At 41.6% G+C, this 22,786-nt stretch overlaps 2 protein-coding genes across 3 annotated transcripts in view; one reads left to right on the top strand and one right to left on the bottom strand.

The window, feature by feature from the left end:
• Nucleotides 1-12,386, top strand: part of LOC127588084 (NEDD4 family-interacting protein 1-like) — a 193,581-nt gene extending 181,195 nt beyond the window's left edge. The window contains exon 9 of one of the 2 annotated variants that reach the window (XM_052046644.1): nt 12,364-12,386. The gene's annotated coding sequence lies outside the window, so the exon portion shown is untranslated. The remainder of the gene's footprint in view (nt 1-12,363) is intronic. The other variant, XM_052046645.1, reaches the window with a different exon arrangement.
• On the bottom strand, nt 10,864-13,517 carry yipf5 (Yip1 domain family, member 5). The gene is made up of 7 exons (XM_052046642.1): nt 13,373-13,517; nt 12,856-12,968; nt 12,433-12,605; nt 12,203-12,348; nt 11,813-11,994; nt 11,556-11,732; nt 10,864-11,425 (listed from the first exon to the last, which is right to left on the bottom strand). Exons 2-6 carry the CDS (start codon nt 12,960-12,962, stop codon nt 11,570-11,572), a joined length of 771 nt encoding a protein of 256 aa, XP_051902602.1. The 5' UTR covers nt 12,963-12,968; nt 13,373-13,517; the 3' UTR covers nt 10,864-11,425; nt 11,556-11,569.
• Between the last annotated feature and the right edge of the window lie 9,269 nt (nt 13,518-22,786).

Genomic DNA, 22,786 nt, shown 5'->3' with positions numbered 1-22,786 from the left:
AGCAAGAGCATGAGAGGGGCCTGGGGGTAGGAGGTGGGGGTTATAGGAGTGGTCGCAGATTGGGTCGGCTTCTTCAGTGTGGCCCTCCATGCGAGAGATTTGATTAGGAGCAGCGAGTGTGTGCCGTGCATGCAGATGTGACATTAAAAAGGTAAAGCGTAGCCGGAGACAAGCGGGAGCTCCCCAGGGCCTGAGAAAACCACACTGTTCTCAAAACATCGCTGGGAACACGGTGAGTTTTTCTCTTTCCGGGCGATGGCGGACAAACCTATTAACCAATAGGATGGGGCGCCACGCACGTACGTCCAGCTGTGGATAGGTTAGAGTGTGCTTGCGTAATGCCACATGCTCCCCTCACACAAGCGCCAACTGTTTTGTCTGCTTACACCCTCACAAGAGAACCATTAGCGACGCTCATTAACACACATATTTAATCAGCCAATATCATGGCAGAAATTCATGGAAGACATACTGGGATAAATCTCTGTCCCTTGTAAACGTCGAAGCCTCGTTCACCTGCTCCTTGGCAGCAACGGGTCACCGGTGACAGGTAACGGTTATTGCTTGTGACTGATTAATTATCTTGCTTTAATTCATATTCCACAACCTTATTGTTTTATTATTATTATTATATATTTTTGTATTGGTTATTTTGTTGTAATTAATAAATTATATATATATAGACTGTATACATAATTATTGAATTAATAATGTGACATTATTAAATGATGCCTCAAAATTGGAGGGCAGTATGAACAGTATGAAGACTGTTTTCCAAAAGGGAAATATAAAAAAAAAAGAAAGGAAGGATTTATTTTTAAAGGTACGCCAGCGCATGCCCTTTGGTGGAGTTCTTCCTGTGAGGTTTGGACAATAGACTTTGGAAACATCTAAGAGGTGGCCTGCGGAATAAAAGGTTTCTTGGAGACTGAAAAGTGATGAGTTTGTCTGATGTTTCACTTCATTAGAATGGGCCCAATGGCGGCAAATGGCCAAAAAGTGGAAGCAAGTGTTGTCCAATATCTTCCACCTTGATGCTAAGAATAGCAACTGCAATATTTTCCAAAGTTGTTTCTCTGTAGTGCCTGCCCATTAAGTATGAACCGACCATTATTTTATGTGACTGGCAATATGGCCGCTGTATGTGCCACATGCGGCGATCAATGGACAATTAATTGGGTGTCTTGGTGAAGGTGAGGCTCATTTGCATCCGATTTTGAGCCACCCCATCAAAACAGGCTAATTTGGGGGTGGGGGGCTACAATAAAGACAACAGAAGCATGGATTGTAATTTGTACTTGAGGAGGCAGAATTTTTATCACCAAGCCCAATTACACAATTTATCGCGGAACTTAGCATGTGGTGCTTTCTGTCCGCCAGACCTATTATCTAACACATCGCCCAAAGTGCAAAAAAAAAACACGTTGCTCACCTTTCAAATTCAAGCAACCACGGTGACCTTTGGATTCGGTGGCTGTCACAGAAATATGATCCATTAGCAGCCAAGGAGGTTTTTACAGGACATTAGCCTCACTAACATTCAGAAATAAAAACCAGCCGTCCCACCTGCGTCGCTGAATGGTTCATCGTTTGGCATTATGCTGGCTGCATTTTCGTGATTATTTATATACACGGTCTCACTCAGCTACATGATGATGAAGATGAATTGTTTGGATGAGGTCTAGCACATTTGCGAGTGAAATTTAAAAAACGCGCACATGCAAAAAATGAGCATTTTAGATGCGGGTGTGAAATATTTACATCCAATATTGCCTCGCATGCCGCATGTGTGTTTAATGATTGTTTTTTTTTTTTCGACACTGGTGGTATTTTCTCCAGACCATAGCAGAGCTTGAAATTTCAAGATCAGAACATGCTGTTCTTGTTTCTGTACTCCTTCACTAAAGCAGTCAATTCAGATTTTTGGCATTTGATAACTTGGCATAATTGCGACAGGGTTTTATGTAATGCAACACAATTAGAGCACTAATAAAATTCAGGCGCGTTGAAAAGACCGCTTACTATTTGAGACTTGTTTTTGTGGGTGTCGGGGGGAAATGTCACATTAGAAACGATTTTCCTGGTATCGCCTCAATTAACTTGCGAGACGACTTCAAAGATTTGTCTTTGAAGTCAAAGTACAAATCTTTGAAGTCGTCTCTGTCACTTCAAAGATTTGTCTGTTTGTGCCGTTATATTTAATGTTTCAAAGGTACAGCACACAAAACTGGAACTCATTTGATTTTCTAAAGTTGGTCAAATGTTTTGTGTTATGTGTTTTACACAATACGTGCATATGCAACAGTTCTCAAATTTAGGGAGGCACCTCAAATGTATCCCTTGGATAAAATTCATTCATTCTTCCGTACCGCTTGATCCTCACAAGGGTCGCGGGGGGTGCTGGAGCCTGTCCCTGCTGTCTTCAGGCAGTAGGCGGGGGACACCCTGAATCGGTTGCCAGCCAATCGCAGGGCACACAGAGACGAACAACCATCCACGCTCACACTCACACCTAGGGACAATTTAGAGTGTTCAATCAGCCTGCCATGCATATTTTTGGAATGTGGGAGGAAACCGGAGCACCCGGAGAAAACCCACGCAGGCCTGGGGAGAACATGCAAACTCCACACAGGGAGGCCGGAGCTGGAATCGAACCCGGTACCTCTGCACTGTGAAGCCCACGTGCTAACCACTGGACTACCGGGCCGCCCCCTTGGATAAAATAAAAAATAAAAGTATATCCCTATAACAGTATCAAAATATGAACAGCTCTCAATATAGTGCTGTACACTTCAACACCACTGCAATCTGTCGCCACAATGACCTTTAGTATTGCAACTGTATATTTACCAGTAACAGTCCAAACTGTTGTAAAGGCAGTTTATATTGGATGTCATTAGAATGCGCATATTCAAAAATATGTACAATAATATACAAGATAAAACGGGGTGGGGGCATGTAAACATTTTTTTTAAAAATGGCACGGCAGAATCTGATCCAAGGACCATGATGAATTGTGCGGTGAGCACACCAACCAAAATGACTCTCGTGCCTCAGCATTTTGTCAGCTCACTGTCCTAAGGCTAATGATGTGTTTGATATGTCAACATATACTTGTAATTACTGTGTGTGTGTGTGTGTGTGTGTGTGTGTCAGCCATTGGGAATTCCCAAGTCAACTGTGACCCACTGGGCACAACAAGAAAAGTCAGTTTATACTCCAATAAGTTATTTGAAGTTTACATTGTCGTCATGGAAAAGACGGTCATCCAAATGCCTTGCAGCGCACACGCAAAGAAAATAAGACTGTCATTCGGAATCCAAATCCAAACACTTAATGAACTTGTTTGACCAGAATATCACAAGCAAAATCATGGTATTACCAGAAGCTCCGAAGGCGTATTTGCATGATATTTGAGGATTTCGTTGTCATAATAACATATTTCAACAAAGTGGAATTGCAGCACTTTGTACAGTAAAGAGTTTGCAATTTTGTATGAATGTGTGCAAATGTGCCAAACAAGAACCAAAACGAACTGTGGTGGGAATCTTAACGTATCAACATTCTTCGCTGTCATAAACACAGTAAAATAAAAGTAAACTAAACCGGCATTAAAACTCCTCTCCTTTTGAAGACGCCCGAAAGAACAATAGTGGAGACTTTTTGTTTGTCTTAAAATAGCTTGTTAGCTATAATTGGTAAGCCACCCATCCAATGACAGCACATTAAAACCACACATATTTCCATCCCCTTTCGAAGAAGTCACTGTAACAGGATATTATTATTTGCTGTTGTCTGCTCATGGAATTTTGGCAGCGACGCATTTTTAAACCAAATTGTCAGAGGAGCAATTTACCTTTATGAGATGGATGAGAAATGTGAGTAAAGCAACCTTCATCTGCAGACATGTCACAGCATGTGTACAAACATACAGTCATCAAGTTGTAATCTTTTTACCTAAATGAACCACTCAGGCAGTGCTCATCAGGCCTCTTGGCTTTCATTGTTTAGGCCAACTGTTGTTTGCACAGATGTTCTATTTAAGAAGGTGACTCACTCATATGAAAGTGGGATCCTATTGCAATTATGCAAAGCATGAGATACTTGCATTTAAATAATGAGTGGGAATTTATGCGTCCTCATGTAACATTTGTTGATAAGAAGTTGGGGGGTGGGCGGCCCGGTAGTCCAGTGGTTAGCACGTCGGCTTCACAGTGCAGATGTACTGGGTTCGATTCCAGCTCCGGCCTCCCTGTGTGGAGTTTGCATGTTCTCCCCGGGCCTGCGTGTGTTTTCTCCGGGTGCTCCGGTTTCCTCCCACATTCCAAAAACATGCGTGGCAGGCTGATTGAACACTCTAAATTGTCCCTAGGTGTGAGTGTGAGCGTGGTTGGTTGTTTGTCTCTGTGTGCCCTGCGATTGGCTGGCAACCGATTCAGGGTGTCCCCTGCCTACTGCCCGGAGACAGCTGGGATAGGCTCCAGCACCCCCCGCGACCCTTGTGAGGATCAAGCGGTTCGGAAGATGAATGAATGAATGAATGAAAGTTGAGGGGTGGGGGGGTGTCCTTGTTTCTGTGTCTCCTGTATGTGCCACATACATGGATGTACACACTTGTACACAGCTGTATGAAGTGCTGTCTCCCTGAGTGAAAATGCTATTTTTATTTTTTTTCCAGGCACTTGCTTGATTCATTTGGGGGCTTTTCGGTGATATCCAGTGGCCACCATGCTCAAACTGAAATTTAAAAAGCTAAATTCCGTTTGAAATGTCTCATCAAGAGGTTTGAAATTGAAGTAGCCCGCATTAAAGCACTCCATGATGCTGGTTGGCCACTATTTTTGCACAGCACTGCTGTAAGGTGTCAGTGGTCAAAGATCTCTCCAGTATATGTTTCGAGTATGCACTGTGGCCAATTAATTCTGACTAAGTATAGCCTCACATGACTGCAGTATTGCTTTATTTGTATATTTGTAGGAACATGAGACTTTGAATTATTTTATAGACACTGTGAAGCCAACACGGCCACTGAGCTCTTGTCCGCGGAGGATAAAAGTAACTCCTGGGAAAGGGGGTCTCACTGGTCTCTGTTTAAATGATCTGTCGGTCATGTTACCAATTCCGGTCCCACCTGACCCATTGGAGGGTAGGCGGGGTGTATTTATGATAAAATGCTTATTATAGAAATTGATGGTACCCACCTTGAAGCCGAGGTGCCAGCTGGAGGCGGTGACCATGGATACACGCTGCGTTGGTGCGACCTTTCAGGGTCGACTCGCCTTGTGCAAAGTGGTTGCTGGGGACACAGCTTTGTTGCTCTGTCTCACACACACACACACACACACACGCATAGAGAGGCCAGGCTTTAACTTTCATCATCTTTCAGCAGTCAAAAACATGCACTGCAGGTTCGATGAACATTCTAATTTATCCATAGCTGCAAATGTGAGTGAATGGTAGTTTGATGACTGGATGGATGACGGAGTTCCATTGATTGAGATGTAAACCAAGTTTGTATGCAAGTTGGCATATGCCAAAGTCTATCACTAACTTCCCCAAATTCAATATGGGAGTAAAGGCGCAAGGTAAACTTAAAAACACCTCTATGCCGTGAGCCATTATCTATATGCCACGGTATTGTCATGAGTTTTCCATTTTGTGTTCTTATTTTTTGGGTGGCTTTCTGGATTCCAGTGATAATAATAATAACAATAATAATAATACATTTTATTTATAAGTGCCTTCCATCCTGCGTCAGCGGAGCTTTTTCCGAGAGTAAAGTGCAACCGGAGAAGCCATTGAGGACAATAATGTGGGAGTAACTTTGCATGCAGTGCGCCTCGCTTCAAAACCTTTTCTCCACAACAATTAACTGTGATTCATGCGGTATTTATGAGCCTTCATCTCGGAAAGTTGGACACTTCCTGTTTGACGGATGGAGGGGGGGTTGTCATATTCATTGTCTTCTTTCTGCGTGTTTTCGTGGAGTTTTTGCAGTAAGCTCCTCATACGCAACTTTGGGAAGACGTTTTAAAGGAGCCATGCAAAGTGAAATCATTTCGACAAAAAAAATGTTAAAAACGTGCAAAAACTGGGAACTGTCATTTTTTGGGAGGTGTCTGATGTTGTAGACGTGCATGCCTCATGTATCTCATTAGTCACCAAGGAATGTGTGTGAGGCGCATGAATGGGGAGGGGTTGGGCAGAGTGACATCAAAGCGCACACCCAAATGGAAAAACAGAATTTGAGTCTTTCAGTGAGTTTTCATATGAGTTCAGAAAACTAATTATTTTCATACGAGGCTGTGGATTCTATGAAATGACACACTCAATTTATTGTGGCAGGGGATTTTTTTTTTTGTTTGTTGACATTTTCCAAAAGCATGCTGTGTGCCTGCCCGAGAATCGGGACAATATAATGACATTCAATATAAAGAGCAGCAAAAAAAAAAAATGACTTCACCAAATAATTCTCAAATGAGATTGATGGGCAAGCTTGCACACAGGAAAAAAAACAACAAACCACAATCCAGATTGAAAACCGAAAGGAACATGTAACTACCACTTCAAAGTAAAGGAACCATGAAATGGGCTCTTTAAGCGCTCGACCTTTGTACAGAGATGTTTCCTCACTATGAAGTCATGATCTGTCCTTTTCCTTGATCAGCTATGACATTGGGCAGACATCCAAAACCGAGAGATTCATTAACCGGCTAATTGATGCACTAATCAGGAGTTTGTTTATCGAGGAAGACCAATTAGATGTGTCAATTTGCGCTCATTAAAGCAGTGGTGGTTTAAATGTTCCATTAGCATGCAGCCAGCAACAATGTTCCATTGCCTTCTCCAGGCTGGACACCGTTCTGATGAAGGACGAGCCACGTAATTCACCCTCCACATCTCGTTCAAAGTGATCGCAGTGACTACAATTCAAATATTGTTATAGTCAAATGTGTAACAGGTAGTTGGGATCCATGCCCATGTTGAGAGTAACAGCATCAGACGATGATTGTGTGCCGAGTGAGTGTGTCAGTCATTACTCGCTGAAGACAAACGCAACGTGCCGCACCGCTTCTACCCTCAAGGCAATGCCATGAAATAATGAGAGTTAATCACGTGTTTACATGACCTGTAAAGCAGTATATGCGCCTTTGATCTTTGTCCACATACAGTGGAGGATTGTCACTCAGCATTTACAAAATATCGTTTGGTATCTATAATAACATAGGAGCACAAGTACACGTACTCTCTCATCAGTCATGCCATTATTGTAATGCTGTTAAATTTAACATGAGTGGCACCACAGAACTGGGCATTTGGACCAGTTCCAGGATCACTTTTGCAGTGACTCGCAAAGAAACCTTCCAAAGACACAAAATATATATATTTTTTAAATCCACTTTCATGGGGGATCCATTTTTGTCAATTTTGTAAGGTCGGCTCTAAGTTGCTAAAGAACATTTCCCATTTTGCTCAGAACTTATTTTTGTGTGTATCTCCCCCCCCCCCCATTTTAGGGTACATTAAAAAAAAGTTATGTCGCAATTGGATCTTTTAGGCGTCGTATAAATCTCTACCTGTAAATAGATGCAGAACACCTCTTATTATCTTAATTTTTGTGTCAATTTATCATCAATGTACTTTTGAGGAACGATGCACGGATTAAGAAAGCTCATTTTAGCTCACTGTCTGACTACATCAATGGCCGGGGGCATTGTTACTTTTTTAACAAAGCACATTTTGCACTGGGTGTGATTATTGCTCGTCACACGTCCGCATACCGCAAAGCAAACATATAGCTCATGCTTGTAGTGCACACACAATGCCTGCGCACACAAGCACGCGCACCCCTGCTGATTGTCCCTCACCCTGTTTGCCTTTGTTCATTGAGTCCTGGATCAAATTTTAGAAGAGTCCACAGTGGAGTATAGTCCGGCGATGGTGACAATTAGCCTAATGAAGTGCAGAGCCTAATCACACTCAATGCTGTGCTTCCGCCGCCGTGAATATTCATGTGCTGTTGGCTTTGTGGCTACATTAAAAAGGCGGCGTTGCCTTGTGCTGAATATCAATCTTCACATTTGCACTTGTCAGCTTGTCTGCTGCCTCTGCCACAATAACGCGCTAAACTACAAGGGATGGGGTGGGTGGAATACATCTGTTCCCTCCCATCCTTATGCAGCTGCTGCGGCCTGATGGGATGGCGTGTGACGGCAGTGAGTCTGTGTGTGAGAGTCTGGGCGTGAGCTGTGGCCGACAGCAGTGCCTGCATGAGTGCTCTTTTCACGTTTGTTTTTTTTTTTTACTGCTCTTCCGGCGTTTCATAAATGGCATAACGCCTAAAATTCTGCCATATAGCAAGAGCGCAGATGAGAAACTACAATATTGTGGGGCTGCACTGAACTTCAACTTTTTGTTGAACAGACACGCTGCCGCTTGGACTCAAAGGAAATTGCTCAAAAAACATTCACTGGATTTACTGGAACATTTACACTCCAGAGACCAAACTACAATTTGCATTTGCATTTGCATACACGCAACTAAAAAGTTACATTCCATAAAATGCTTTACATCTTATGCATTTGTCACATTACCTCATACTCGCTTGAGTTTTTGTTATTGTTTCATTTACAGTAGTTTTAATTGCTTCAGATCAGTGCCTGGAAATAATACTCATAATTTAGGACAATAATTATTCAAATTTGCAAACTGTTGCCGCCAAACAGAAATTCTGTGTCTCTATCCATCTACACACAGTTTTTCTTAAATTCAAAAACAACAAACACCAAGACTGACACACTCACCCGGCATAAGCGCTGAATGAAGGAGCCCTTGCCAAGAAGGCATGGTTCATTGACAATGATGGCCATCTGGAAATCATACAGCATGAAGTTTTCATGAGACTTGTGAATGTCATCGAAAACAGTGAAAACGTTAAACCACACTTCCAATCAAATGTGTGTCAAAAAGACAACTGTGCTTATGCCTGATGTTCTGAGAACCATCAATAAAAAAGGCATGCCTACCGAGCTTTGGAACTATTGACATCATACAGCTTTAAATATGAGGTTGTTATGAATGAGCCGTGTAACTCTGCCCGGCCACAAGTTGTGAAACAAACCTTTCACTTATTTAAATTAACAGTTTGGTTAGAACTATGTTGTACTGTATGTTACAGGAGAGTTTTGCGCTGCAGTTATGTTACAGTCGAGGCGAGAGGAAACCAATGCAATAGCTTCTTCCACAAAGAAACAATGATGATAAACTCATGACTACAGCATGAGACATTTTATAAGGTCACGATCCAAATTTAAAGCATATAAAAAGGAGCTATGCGCCCTCAACTCCAACAGTCAAGACATTGTCTCAGTTCCCAAGTTTTTGTTTCTACCCCTTTTGGAAAATGTCCACTTAAAAGCGAGCGTCAGTCTCCGTAAAACTGAGAAAGGAGTCGACATCGGCCAACTTGACTGGCAGTTCTTGGCCAGGGCACACAGGCCTGGCTCGGGCCTGTCATATGGGAGGTGGGATTATCTCTCCAGAGGGCATTAGACCTTTCATTTTCCAGATAAATACAACATCTGACATTGCCTTGAAAAAGACTCGAGGGGGGGTCGGACAATGGAAGTCGTTTACCGTGATGCCGAAGGGGCCCGCTCACGTTCAAGTGTAATCCAGACAACTACACGGTCCGCTATTTGCAATCAGTGTCCTCCGGGCATTTTGGAAGCATGGCCAATACCTTATTATGTAACATTGCCTAGATCATGACTGAGCACTTTTCCTAGATGAGGTTGCCAGAGGCAACATGCATTATACTGTCAATGGAAGGAAAATATACTTACCAAGTGAAAATGACGCTTTTGTAACCCCACTCTGCCATCTTGAGGTGTGTCAGTGTAGTGACACTCCTCTCATGAGTAGCGGTCATCCCTTTAAATTCCTGCACAACTTTACATTTTTCACTTTGTATTTCCTATTTTATTAAAATTTAGATTGTAAAATATTGCAAACAAACTTACCACGGATGCATGAGAGGGTGTCAGACAAAAAACAGACTACAACTCAAAAGACACAATTTTCAGTTAAAACGCCACAAATGGATATGCAGCATTCACAAAGAAACTATTCATAGGCATTGAATTGAGTGGATATTTTCCTATGAGAACATCCGGTTTGAGACATTGGTTACTGTGGTTCGGTTACTGAGGGCGACTCCTGAATCAAACTTGCTGCACGTTTTAAATTTTAAAGTGCATTGGAAGCTAATCCTAAAATTTCACCCCCAAAAAATGAATTTCCCGAACATTTCATGTGCTACTTAGGGGTTTCTGTGTGATTCAACTGCTTCTGTTATTTTTTCTCAATACAAAATATCCTCATGCACTTGTGGGAATGGGAGAGTACTGTTTATTTTGGAATTATTCATAACGCCAAAGTGGGCTATGACGCATTTATGAGTTATGTGCAATCGCGTTTTTTTTTTCTTCCAAGAAACCATGTGGTAACTCAAGTGGGTACTCAACTTCTGTTTCTTTAAGAAGTTTGTTTTTGTCTTTTTTGTGTGTATGATTATTGTGTGATGCCATCGTACCCAAGACTGCAAGAGGTCAAATTTGATAACCCAAGATGCAGAAATAGAAATTACTGCAATAAAGTAAAGCGTCTGGCTGCTTAGTACAATATAAACAGCCATGCATTTTCTATTGCGCTTGGCCTCATCGAGGTGGCCGGTGAGATGGAACCATTCTCAGCTAGCAAGAGGCGGGGGACACATTCAGTCTAATGTATTGACCTCTTGCTATAGCATCCACCTGTATAAACTACTTCTCAGGCATCACACATACCAAACCAGCTCTATCATTTTATCAGTCTTCCATTTATTGACAATATACCACTTGTGCATGAATATACAATTTTAAAGACCATTTTGACATGAATGACACGTGGCACATCGAAGCATACAAAACCGTGCTTTCTAAAAATAAACATCAAGGAACTAAAGGATCAAATTAGATCTTTGAGAGGCATATCCGTGGATGTCCAAATGAGTCGGAGTTAACTATCTTGGCCTCTTAAAATGTACAAGGTGGAGTTTTGTTTTGCCGAAAAGCATGCCGACAGAAAAGAATCCCAAGCAAGCCTCTTCCACTCTGTGCCAAGAAGCAGAAGATGGTGATGTCCTGAGCGCAAGGGTCCATGGATGCACATGCCATCTACAACGTGATGACACGTGGCGCCACCTACTGGCTCTAATCATAATCTGCTGCATTTGCTGATTTCAGTCCTATTTAAACAGAGGCAGGCCCCAAATGGATTCTCACCTTTCCACAGTGTTTTTTCATGGCTCCATCGCAAGGGAAAGAAGAATTGAGCCGTGGAAAAAAGTTGAAGGGGTAAAAAAAAAATAAGACCACACTCCAGCCTGCAGATCGTCCCGTTGGAATGATAAAAGAAAAAAAGAAAATGCGGGCTCAATTTTTTACTTCTGCGGCCATAGGTGCAATTAATGTAATAATGAATTTCACAAAGAGCAAAGAGCCGTTGTTTCAAACCTGAAATGTGCTCACTAGAAGACGGAGATGAGCGCAAAGACGCCGTAAAGTAGCGCGCACGGGTAGGCCACCAGCAGCTGCTGCCCATCCATGGCCAACGCAGAGATGAAGATCTTCGAGGCCGACAGGCTACACCACCCGATGATGGCTGCCGTGAGGACGATTCCCATCAGCCCCCTGGAGAGAATGACCAGAGTGAGATGGTGCTCAAGGGACAAAACTCTCCTGACTTCAAACATACAAGAAAGTACTCTCACTGTAATGAGAAAAGGACTCCGAAGCTGGACAGGACAATCATGGGAAGGAGGCAGTATCCCAACACGCTGGCCACGCAGCCGAACGACACGCCTGTCATGCTCATGAGGTTGAGCAGGCAATACATGCCCAGGCAGCCAATTGCACTGATGCCGTACACATAGCCAAACTGGATTTTACCGGCCTGTAAATGGAGAGACCGAATTAAAAAATATATATATTATTACAAGGTAAAAACAAATGACAATAAAAATGTATCCCAAACTAAAAAAATAACTGCCCATCGTTAAAGTGTAATGCATATAGCACAGGAATAAAATAAAACAAGGCAGTGACAACGCAACATCCACCTCTTGAGGCAATTTTGATTTCATGCTCATGTAGCAATTTACCAAGAGGAGTGTTGCACCGAATGCCAAGCAGAAGACCATGGGGCCAGCAAGGTCTGTCTCGTTCATAATACTGCCATCTGCCAACTTCAGAGGATGAAGGACCGTCAGAGTCTTCTGCCAGATGTGGTCAAAGTTGATTCCTAATTCTACAACAGAGACAAAAAAAAAACCACACACACACACATAAGAATTTTCCCAAAGAGGGTGATAGCTTCCAAGTTTATAGGTACCTTCCAGTAGCGGGGGCTCATCATCAAAACTGCTGCTGTACATGGATTGTGACGAGGACGGGGTGTACGTCTGCGTGGGCTGAAAGATTTGTCCTGTGTATGGCTGTTGGGGCTGCATCATCCCTGGGGCAGGGTAGCCCATTTGCTGAGAGTAGTCATATTGACTATACTGCCTATGGAACAGGAAAAAACACTCAACAACATTGTCGGGCAGAATTTCATGTTCGCTCACAAATCAATGCTATCGGCCTTATTCTGCATTCTTTCTTTCTTTTTCATTTTATTTGTGATTTTTTTGTTTTACTTTCCTGAAAAGTAGTGGTGTTGGACATGCAAGGGATTCAGCCAAATGGCAGCGATGTTATATTGTCATTGGGGGAGTTAACAGAGGAACAATTCCCTTCTGCAGCGTTGGTCACTTACTTGTTATACTGATTTTCATTGTTGTATCCATAGCCAGCCTGGTTCTGGTCATCAACGCTGTAGCTCGACTGGTAGAAGTCCGTGTTGAAATTGTCAAACCCAGACATCTCTCACTGTCAAAAGAAACAACACATTTTCATGACAGATAGTATATTCTGTCTCTTCAACCACAACTCACACATAACACGTTAGATCACCCAGCTGTTAGCAGCAGAAGCTTGAAGTAAAACTACAATTTTCGTACTCATAGCTTAATTAACCCGTATCTATTCTTATAATTAATGTATATAGCAGTGCAGACATCGCCCTTGAATTAACACACGTTGTCGCCAAAACAATAACATGTACATGTTTATTTTCCAGCACTTCATACCGATAACTAAGCTAGCAGTTGTCTAGTTTATACAACAGTCGGACGAGCAAGCGTTTCCGGTGCTAAACAACAACACCAACTTTATGTTTAAGTCAAGCCAATTTGTGCAAACGTTATTATTCGTAGCCCATGAAAAACGCTTACCCTCGGAGTTCGACAAACCGCTCGGGGATATGCCAATTCGGTAGCGGCTGCTACGTGTCAGGAGGGAAGGGACATCTTCCGGGAATGAACGTCACACAGGAAAGAGTCAAGAAGTCCTTTGCTGAAACTGTAGCGACACACAGAGGTAAAATACGGTATTGCACATTGTTATCAGGAAAGAATAGTTAGTTAACAACAGAATTGAAAAATACAAAACATGAATTCATCTTGGTTCAATTGTTCCAATGTCCCACAGTATAATGTAGCTCAGTGCAACCTTTACTCGGGCCCGAGGTCAATGCATGTGTCAATTATATTCAAACCTAAAATGCACTTTAATCTTCACAGTTAGACTTTGACCTTCTCTAATCTTGTTAATACATGTCCAAATGTTTTGTTTATTTGTTGGTTTTTTTAGCACAACTTGGTGTTCTACAGCCGGGAGCACGTACAGTATATTCTGAATGTAACTCCCTTCAAGCTGGTTGAGTCAGGAACGTAAAAAGTTGGTGTCAAACGTAAACTGGTAATACATAGAGACGGATGTGTGTGGTTTTGATTTGCAGGATGTCACGGAGCTTTTTGCAAGAGCAAAGTTATTCTTTTTTTTTCCACCAGGCAGCTGAGAAGATGATCAATCACACTTCTTGCACAGACCAGCACCGCTCCCAAACACTGCAGGCCGGTCTTTGATGGTGGCACATGATGATGAGCTCTTCTCAGCGTGGCGTAGCATGGGAGGGAATGGAAGAACTAGCATAAAACACGAGCTGGGTCTCATGTAAATGTATTGCATGTACTTTTCCGATAATAATAGTAATGAAATTCAGGATTTTAAAATAATATCCAGTTGGAGACATATGGTTAGGATGTGTGTGTGTGTGGGGGGGGGGGGGGGGGTGCTTTTAAGTGTTTCATGCAAATAGTTGGTTCTCCAGCATGCATGCCCACCCAGCAAGAAAAAGTTATTTTTTGGGGGGTCTGCCAATTTCTAAAAATATGTCTGCAAGTAAACCATTCTGCACATTTGTCTAGAACGTGACAAAAAGCCTTTTAGAACATTTGAAATTTACACTTTCAAGCATCACAAAATGTGGCATTTAAACAGGGGTGTCTTGACTTTTGTTTATATCCACTGTGTGTGTGTGTGTAGTGTATGTATGTATGTTTTACTATGCACACGAGAGAGTTATATATTAAACTGTACGAAGAGTTCAAGTTAACAGTAGTGCATGAGTTACAGTGTTGTTAATGGGTATAGAATAATGAAGAGTCGTTTTTATTGTTTTAATCTACAAATATGCAGTGATCCCCACAACACTTCCGCCCTACAACAACAAATGGGAAAAATACGGCAGCCGCGTAGTGCGGTATGCAAAATTGTGCAGCCTACATTTTTTCTCACACTTTGAATCATCTCTCCACTTGAGGAGCGCGCCTCACATCCTCTTAATACACTTAATGAAAATAAAATAGAAAAGAGCTGCAGAGGGTAATTGAATTTAGCGCAGCGCACACGTTCATAATTGCCTTCTTTTGTGGCGTCGCTGCTGTAATCCCGCCGCCGCTGCTTGACTGCATGAACGGATATAAATATTGAATTTCTTTTATTGCAGTGAGCCCCCATTTCCAACCATACCCTGGACGTATCCTCAATTAAGATTTCTCTCTCCACCTACCCCGCATCAAATAGTGATTAATGAAAGTATTTCGTGTTATATACACATCTTTTTTTTTCTTCGGTTTGTGTATAAACTACAGACGCGTTCATGAGAGAGGACGCAAAGAAGCAGGAGCCAGTAGGCACGTCTGCTCATATTTCTTGAGAACATTTACGCTCAACTAATTAAATTCTCTGTCACCCTTTCATAGCGCTGCTACACAGCTCATAAATTAGTAGGCATCAGCTGGTACAGCTGGGTTCTGCTCACTGGGCACCCAAGCTGAACCGGGAGTTAAAAATTAACAGCTAACAATCTTAAAAAGATTCTTGATAAATGTCAGCATGCAAACATATTGTTCGCCGACTATGAATGCTATGAAAGTAGCTGCGAAAGAATCAAAATGATAAGACACTGGTTAATAGATCTTCGCATACAGTATCATTTCATAGCCGGGTGCCTCTTTCTGTCTGCGCCTTCAAGCAGAGAAATCTAATCGGATGATTAGTAAACGCTCAGGGCAATCACTGATGTACGATATCATAAAAAACAAGGCCTCCGGGTGAACTCGCGTGCAAAATAACATGAATGTGAATTCTCTGTACACAAAACAGCCTGTTTGTCTCTTCCAACCAGGATTCGTTTTGTCTTGCTGATTTAATGCTGTACTCAGTTGTTCTCAGACTTGACGTTGAAAGGAAAGTCGATAATGGTTGCATATGTCGACATCTTGAGGCGTGGCATGGACACCATGTCTATCGTGTCAGACCGACATCGTTAAATTACAACCCTGCTGATCAATTGGGATTGATTTTTGCCTCAACAGTCATTCCATGGCCAATTAGCTTCCATAAAGAACTGCAAATATGCAGAATTTACTGTACTTAATGATGCTTTGCAAAAGTATGCAGTGGCTACTACATTAGGTACACACAATCGAGACCATATTGTATATTAACCTTGAACTTTTGGCATTTTCGTGGATAGGTGCAGTTCGAAACGGCCGTTTGCGCCGTTGTGGGACTGAACACAGGCCAATCAAGGCAGCTCCCCTCATTCAATTTTAAATCAGGGTGAGTGAACTACATGGCAGAAGCTGTAATCCTAAAATGTAATTTCGAGTAGAAAATGCCATTGGTCCACCGGAAAGCGCAGCGAGGCGTAGCGCAGCCTGGCAAATTACCAAACATAGTTAACTAAACTTTACTCAGCATGAAAATGAAGATGCACCAGTTTGCCGAGCGCACGTGTGCCCGAAGAGAGACAAACATTCATTTGCTGAGACACACTATCCACTTCTTTCTGGTTATTTTATCTTTGCATAGCAGCCAAACATTTGCAAAGACTTCCACAATACCATGTAAAAATAAATACCGGTACCTGATGCCGGCAGTGTTATCGAAAAGAAAAGAAAAAATGAGCATTAACATCTTGGTAAGGCAGTATTTCATTTCATAAGTTTGCGAATGTGCACTTAATGTTGTTACCAGGTGTCTGCGCCCCTTCGTCTCGTTATTGCGTTGCGGGCCTCGTCGGTTTGCGCTATTTATTCACGGCTCATGGTGGTTTTACATGAATGAATCGTGACAAGTCCTTTGAGAACAGCTTTGACCTCGTTACCTTCCTTTTACAAAGCAGCGGCACAAAAAAAAAGAAGCGATAGATGCGTCTTTCTTTCACTCCACTCTCGTGTGTCTCGAGGCGCAGGAGAAATGTTGGATTATTTAATTTTATCGGCAAAGTCATACAAGAGTGTGCACAAAAGGATCCACCCTTGAGGGTAGAGCTTGCATTCAGTGACTCTTCTGCGCCATGTTTCATTTGACATGAGCTGTTCTTGGAAAACAACGGGGGGAAAAAAGTCATTTACAGGACGAAGCCATTTAAACGACCGTGGACAGTGTGCATGAAAAGCTGATGAAAACTCTTAGTGATGAGATCACGAACGACAGAGGTAAATGGAGACCCATGGCACGTTTAATTATGCGCCTTCAAAATGTATCGAGTCTCTCCCTGGCTTTGGAAAGGAAATGAATCTTTTCGCAGTGATTATCCCTCACGCACATTCATGACTTCATTCTTGTAATCAATAATTCATTAGGAATATGATGGAAAAATAAAAGTGACACAAAAGGAAGAACGGAGTCGTAAAAGCACGAGTCGTATAATGAGAATGAAGTCGTTGGATGAGAAAAACGCTGTCAAAGAATCCAAATTGGATGAGAGCAAGAGGTACTGTTCCAAGAAAAATTCACAATTGCACCAGGAAAGTGTTTTGTATTGTTGCAATTTTATGACAAACACTTTACAGCAGTAAAATCATAACTTCCTATTTTTTTAAAAGTGTAATGTTTGTTAATGTAGTATTCTACAAAAAAAATCTTAACTCATGAGAAAAAGTCATAATTGCAAAAACATTTATTTTTAGTTTTTTTCTAATATAATGCTAGTAGAAGAACTCATAATATTATGAGACAATACTTTACATAAATACAAAATATTACAAGAAATATGTCGTTTATAAAAACTAACATATACATTATATTGTTATTATGAGAAAAGTTTCCAAAATTCAGCTAGAAAAAGGTTGTAATAATTTGAGGATACACTTTTATAACTTTTTTCTGAGAAAATAATATTGCAAAGTAAAATTTTAAGAAATAGATTTATAATAACGTCACATCATCATGACACTCTGAACTGTAACTTACAAAAACCTTCATTCTTATAATTATAACAGCGGAAAGAATCAAGTTGCAACAATACCGGAACACAAATAAGTGAATCAAGTCATTATATTCTGAGGGAACGTTTTTAGTTATTCTACAAGAATTAACCCGTAATATTTCAAGAACAAAGTCACATGAGGAAAAAAAAGTGTAGTTTTCTGACAATGAAAAAGTTAGACAAGGACAAAATTGTAAACCTACATGAGGAACTCAATGCCAACACCATCATCAACCATTATCGCAATTGAACGTCATAAGTATGTCAACATGCACACATGAGCGTGCTCACACACACACACACACACACACACACACACACACACACACACACGTAGAATGCAAAGGGCTGAGCTACACGCCTAGTTGGCTTTCCACAGTGTTCCCGCGTGGCCTTTCCTCTCCGGTATAATGGAAAATGGCTGCTTAGCAATATCCCATCTGCTCCCGTTGCCAAGTCAACAAGGTCAACATCCCTTGAGGCTTCTTCCACCTCTGTGCCAGGCTGGCATTGCCAAATGTAACATGCGGGCCGGAGGAGGCTCAAGCTAATAAAATCACCTGATTTCATGTTCTCGGTGATCACAACTCTCACTGAAATGCATGGTGATGCAGGGGCTGTCTGACTGGGTTTACTTTTCTCAATATTCATATCAAATTGAGTTTATCTCTACTTCACAATGAAAAAAAATCCTTTTAAAAAATGATTAGTATTAAATGTTTGTGTGATGGCACTGACTGATTTTTTTTTCCCATCTTTTTACATGTCACGAGGATGCAAACGCAATGCAATTAAAATTCGGCTTGAAATGCAGATCACTCGGCACTGACTTCTTTAATGTGCTTTTATGAAAGCTTTTATGAAAGCACCCGTAGGTGCCATTAAACCTAATGCTGACACAAACGACCATTTTATTGGAGGTTGTATGCTATTTTATGCGGGATAAATTGTCACGCACCAGACGGGAAAGTAATGTCTCGTCTCCATTTTTGTTCCTTCTTCAAATAAACACTGGAGACTTGATCCTCCTCACTATGAATCTGTTAAATTCCGCACCGCCTCCTCCATTCCAATGCTTCCACGACACCCACTACTTCATCCTGGCCAACTGCTTCCTGAGGCCCACATGCTGCAAAGTGAATCAGGCGCCAGCTACCGACCGACCGTCTGACTGACTGAGTGACGAGTGTGCAAATGGTCTTATACCCGTGATGAAATAAGTGACAAGATATGAGAAAGTATGGCGGTTATTATCATCACTTTTCATCCATGCAAGCTAGGGACCAAAAAAAAAAAAAAAGGTGAAGGAGTGTGAAAAACTGAATTTTGATTTAAGAACTTTGCTCTCGGCATGACACAGTGGATTTGTACACCATTGCAAACTACAACAACAAAAAAGAAAACATTGTTGATAGATCTCTGACAGCGTCAATCAAAAGTGAATTATTACTGAAAAAGCTTCCGTTCTCAAATTTGACCGCGTAACAAATGTTTGGTTATCCATCCATTAAATGGATGTAATGCTTGTTGGGGTGGTGGGTGACCTGTTTTTGGGCGAGAAGCGGCGCACACCTTGGATGTGATGAGAGTCGATTGTAGTTTTCTTTACTTTATCACACAATATTTATTCATTCATTCATTCATCTTCCGTCCCGCTTGATCCTCATTAGGTTCGCGTGGGGTGCTGGAGCCCATCCCAGCCGTCTCCGGGCAGTAGGCGGGGGACACCCTGAATCGGTTGCCAGCCAATCACAGGGCACACAGAGACGAACAACCATCCACGCTCACAGTCACACCTTGGGACAATTTAAAATGCATATTTTTGGAATGTGGGAGGAAACCGGAGCACCCGGAGAAAACCCACGCAGGCCCGGGGAGAACATGCAAACTCCACACAGGTAGGCCGGAGATGGAATCGAACCCGGTATCTCCGCACTGTGAAGCCGACGTGCTAACCACTGGACTACCGGGCCGCCCACAATATTTAGTCACCTGTTTTTTTTCATTTTGCATTCCACAAGTAACACAAATATTCCACAAATGGAAAGAATTCAAAGACTAAATGACGCTGACTAAAATAAAGCCTTTCCGCACCCTTGCACCAAAAAATAAATAAACGCTAATAAACAAACACACCCCAAAAAAATCTAACTGAATTAATAACAATGAAAGTCACCCAAAAAATTCAAGATGATGAAAGTACCTGGAGAAAAGCAAGCAAAAATAACACGCAAACTCCACGCAGAAAAGCCAAGAAAATCGAACACTGTCACGCAAACAACCTCAGGAGAGTCAACATGTCGCATAGCGTTTCACAGTTCACATTTCGCTTTGTACTTATGATGGATGGCAGCATTAAAAGCTGTTTACTGAGGCGTATTCACAAAGTTGTTTTGTAAATAAAAGACCCTCACCCAAAGTGAGTCTATTGAATTTATCCATGTCTCCTCCCCGACATCACTCAGTCTGATTGTCTCGAGAGACGAAGCTGGGGGACGTGTGCTCTTTATTTCAATCAACAGCGACAAAGTGCAAAAAAGACGGATAGTTTTATCTGCGCTGCAGCAAATGCTGCCGCAGCGACTTGATGTGTGTCAGGCAAGTCGACGCTCTCCTGATCCGTCCCTGAAACACACCAAGTCATTTTGTGCCAGGCAGTAAAATAATAAATGATCTTATTTGCATCCTTCTTCCAAAAATGGCTGAATAATACATGGGGCGCTTGCTGGAGTAAATATTTCACGATGCGTATTTTGTCATGATTGCGTTGGGGTAAAACTACACTGCTTCACTCTGAGAGTTGTTTTTACTAAAATGCAGGTTGCACAATTCAGAATTCAATTGACATTTTGGGTTGGATATTCCTGAAAAGTCAAACCGTCCTTATTTTTAACACTTGTCGTGTTCTGGGTTGATGAGAGCAGGAGCTCATCCCAGCTATGTATTCTATTTCCATACATTTGCATGACAGGGTACATGTAACTTAAAATGTGACCTGTCCAATAAATACAGATTTGTTGGAAACAGTTTTACAGATTGCCAATGAAAGAAAAATACTTTTTTAAAAAAATGTGGCCTAAAGTGCTATGCTCTTTGTGAGCAGCACAGTGGACCAAGTGGTTTACATGCCTGCATCACACTAGCGAGGTCCCAGGATCAAATGTCTTCTGTGTTGAGATGTTTTCTTTGACTGGTCTGCAATGTCCCTGTTTCCTGACCCTGAAAACCGTTTTGAAATCCAGACAAATTGGAGGTCGACCGGCATCCTGAACAAGATTGTTTGCAAGGGAGTAGAAAGTAATCACAGTACCATGCAACCTAATTCTACCTCTTTTCAACCATATTGATAAACATATTGCTCAATCATTGGCGGACATGCACTCTTCGCTGCTAAAGCAGATGCTGTTTAAACTGGGGGGTAGGGAGGGGGGCAAGCTGGCAGGAATGGTGTCGACCCGAACGGTTTCGTGGTGTGCTCTTTAAATAGCAGCAAGTTAAGTCTAGTGCAGTGCTGAGACTCCATGTATTTATGATGAAGCTACTGACGTGGCCTACTTCTGGGTGACTGCTCAGGTCCCGGGCAACGAAAGCACCTCCTCATCCGGCTCTTGTGTATATTGTTCACTTTTGCTCCATTTTTTTTAGCCCATTTCCAGAAAAAGTCTAATTTGACTGGTTGCATAAATAAACACTGCTTGATAAGAATATATTACACACCTACTTTTACAACAGCCTTATTTTATCTGGTTATGAGATTGAACACAAAATTTTGTGATACATTTATCTACGCATTATGTGAATGTTTATTTTTTTCTAGACACTACATTAAAAAAGTTACTTTTTAGTCATTTGTCTACAGAGAGTTGCCTCTCTGGGGTGTGTGCGCATCCATCAGGAGCGAAATTAAACAGCCAATTAAAACCTTTGTTCCTTTTATTTTATTCCTGCCTATTTCTGAAAATGTATCCGTAATGGAGCCATTCAGCACTTCTGCCCGACTGTGCTGTCTGATGTAAGGGGGAGGGCGGAGGGGGCTGTTCAATTAGCCAGTGGTGACTTCGTGCAAATGGCATTCATTTGCAGTCTGGGCATGGATGGGTGAACATCTCCATCGATAGACGGAGTCTCGGGGTCTCCACAAGTCTTCAATAACACACACACACACACACACACACACAAGTTGATATGTTGCCCTCACTTCATCTCATGTTCTAGCTCTGCCCCAGTGTTAAGAATTTGCATGAGCCAAAACAACCCCCCCCCAAAAAAACAAATAAATATATATATTATATATATATATACATATATATTTATTTGTTTGATTTGTTCAAAAAACTCACTCCCACTTACCGGTAACTACACACTCCCCAGTCACGTGACTCTCTCAAAAATAGTTCCAACAAAGAGATATTTTACTTTGTATTTTTTTAAACGAATAAAATCTAATATATGCATTCAATAAACACGACAATTATTTGAAATTTAATGATCAAATATGCAAACACAATATATCAACATTACATAATGTATGGACCATACGACAAACATTGACCAATATTAAATTGGTGCCTAACTATGCAATATTTCAGGCTCTGTGTCGTAACTCGATATCACTTTTGTAATTGAGCAATTAAAAAAAAACAAATCCAGCGTTCTGATGTGTTGAGATTCATTATTATCATCTTTGGATCTGATTTTAATGTGCAAGAGTACCTAATGGTTTGACCTGCCACGTGCAATTGACTTCAACGATCAATTAATTGCCTGCACTGACAAACAGCTGCCATTAAACATTAAACTTAATGCATCTTAACAGCTTTGACACGCAAGGGACAAAAAAAAGCTTTTATTTACGCACAGAAGGTGGCGCTGCTGCTTACTTTACAAAAGCACAAACTCCTCAGCGCTTTTTTCCCCTCCCCATGCATGAAATTACTGTGCTGCTTTCTGGAGCCATTTTCTGTCATTATTTGTCTATTATGGGGATAGTGTTAAAAAAAATTTCAGCATTGTGAGTCCTACAGTG

Source organism: Hippocampus zosterae, chromosome 16 (genome assembly GCF_025434085.1).
Source record: "Hippocampus zosterae strain Florida chromosome 16, ASM2543408v3, whole genome shotgun sequence".
In the NCBI taxonomy this organism is placed as follows: Eukaryota; Metazoa; Chordata; class Actinopteri; order Syngnathiformes; family Syngnathidae; genus Hippocampus; species Hippocampus zosterae.
The sequence above is the reverse complement of the archived record's forward strand: the minus strand, read 5'-3'. Positions and strand labels throughout refer to the sequence as shown.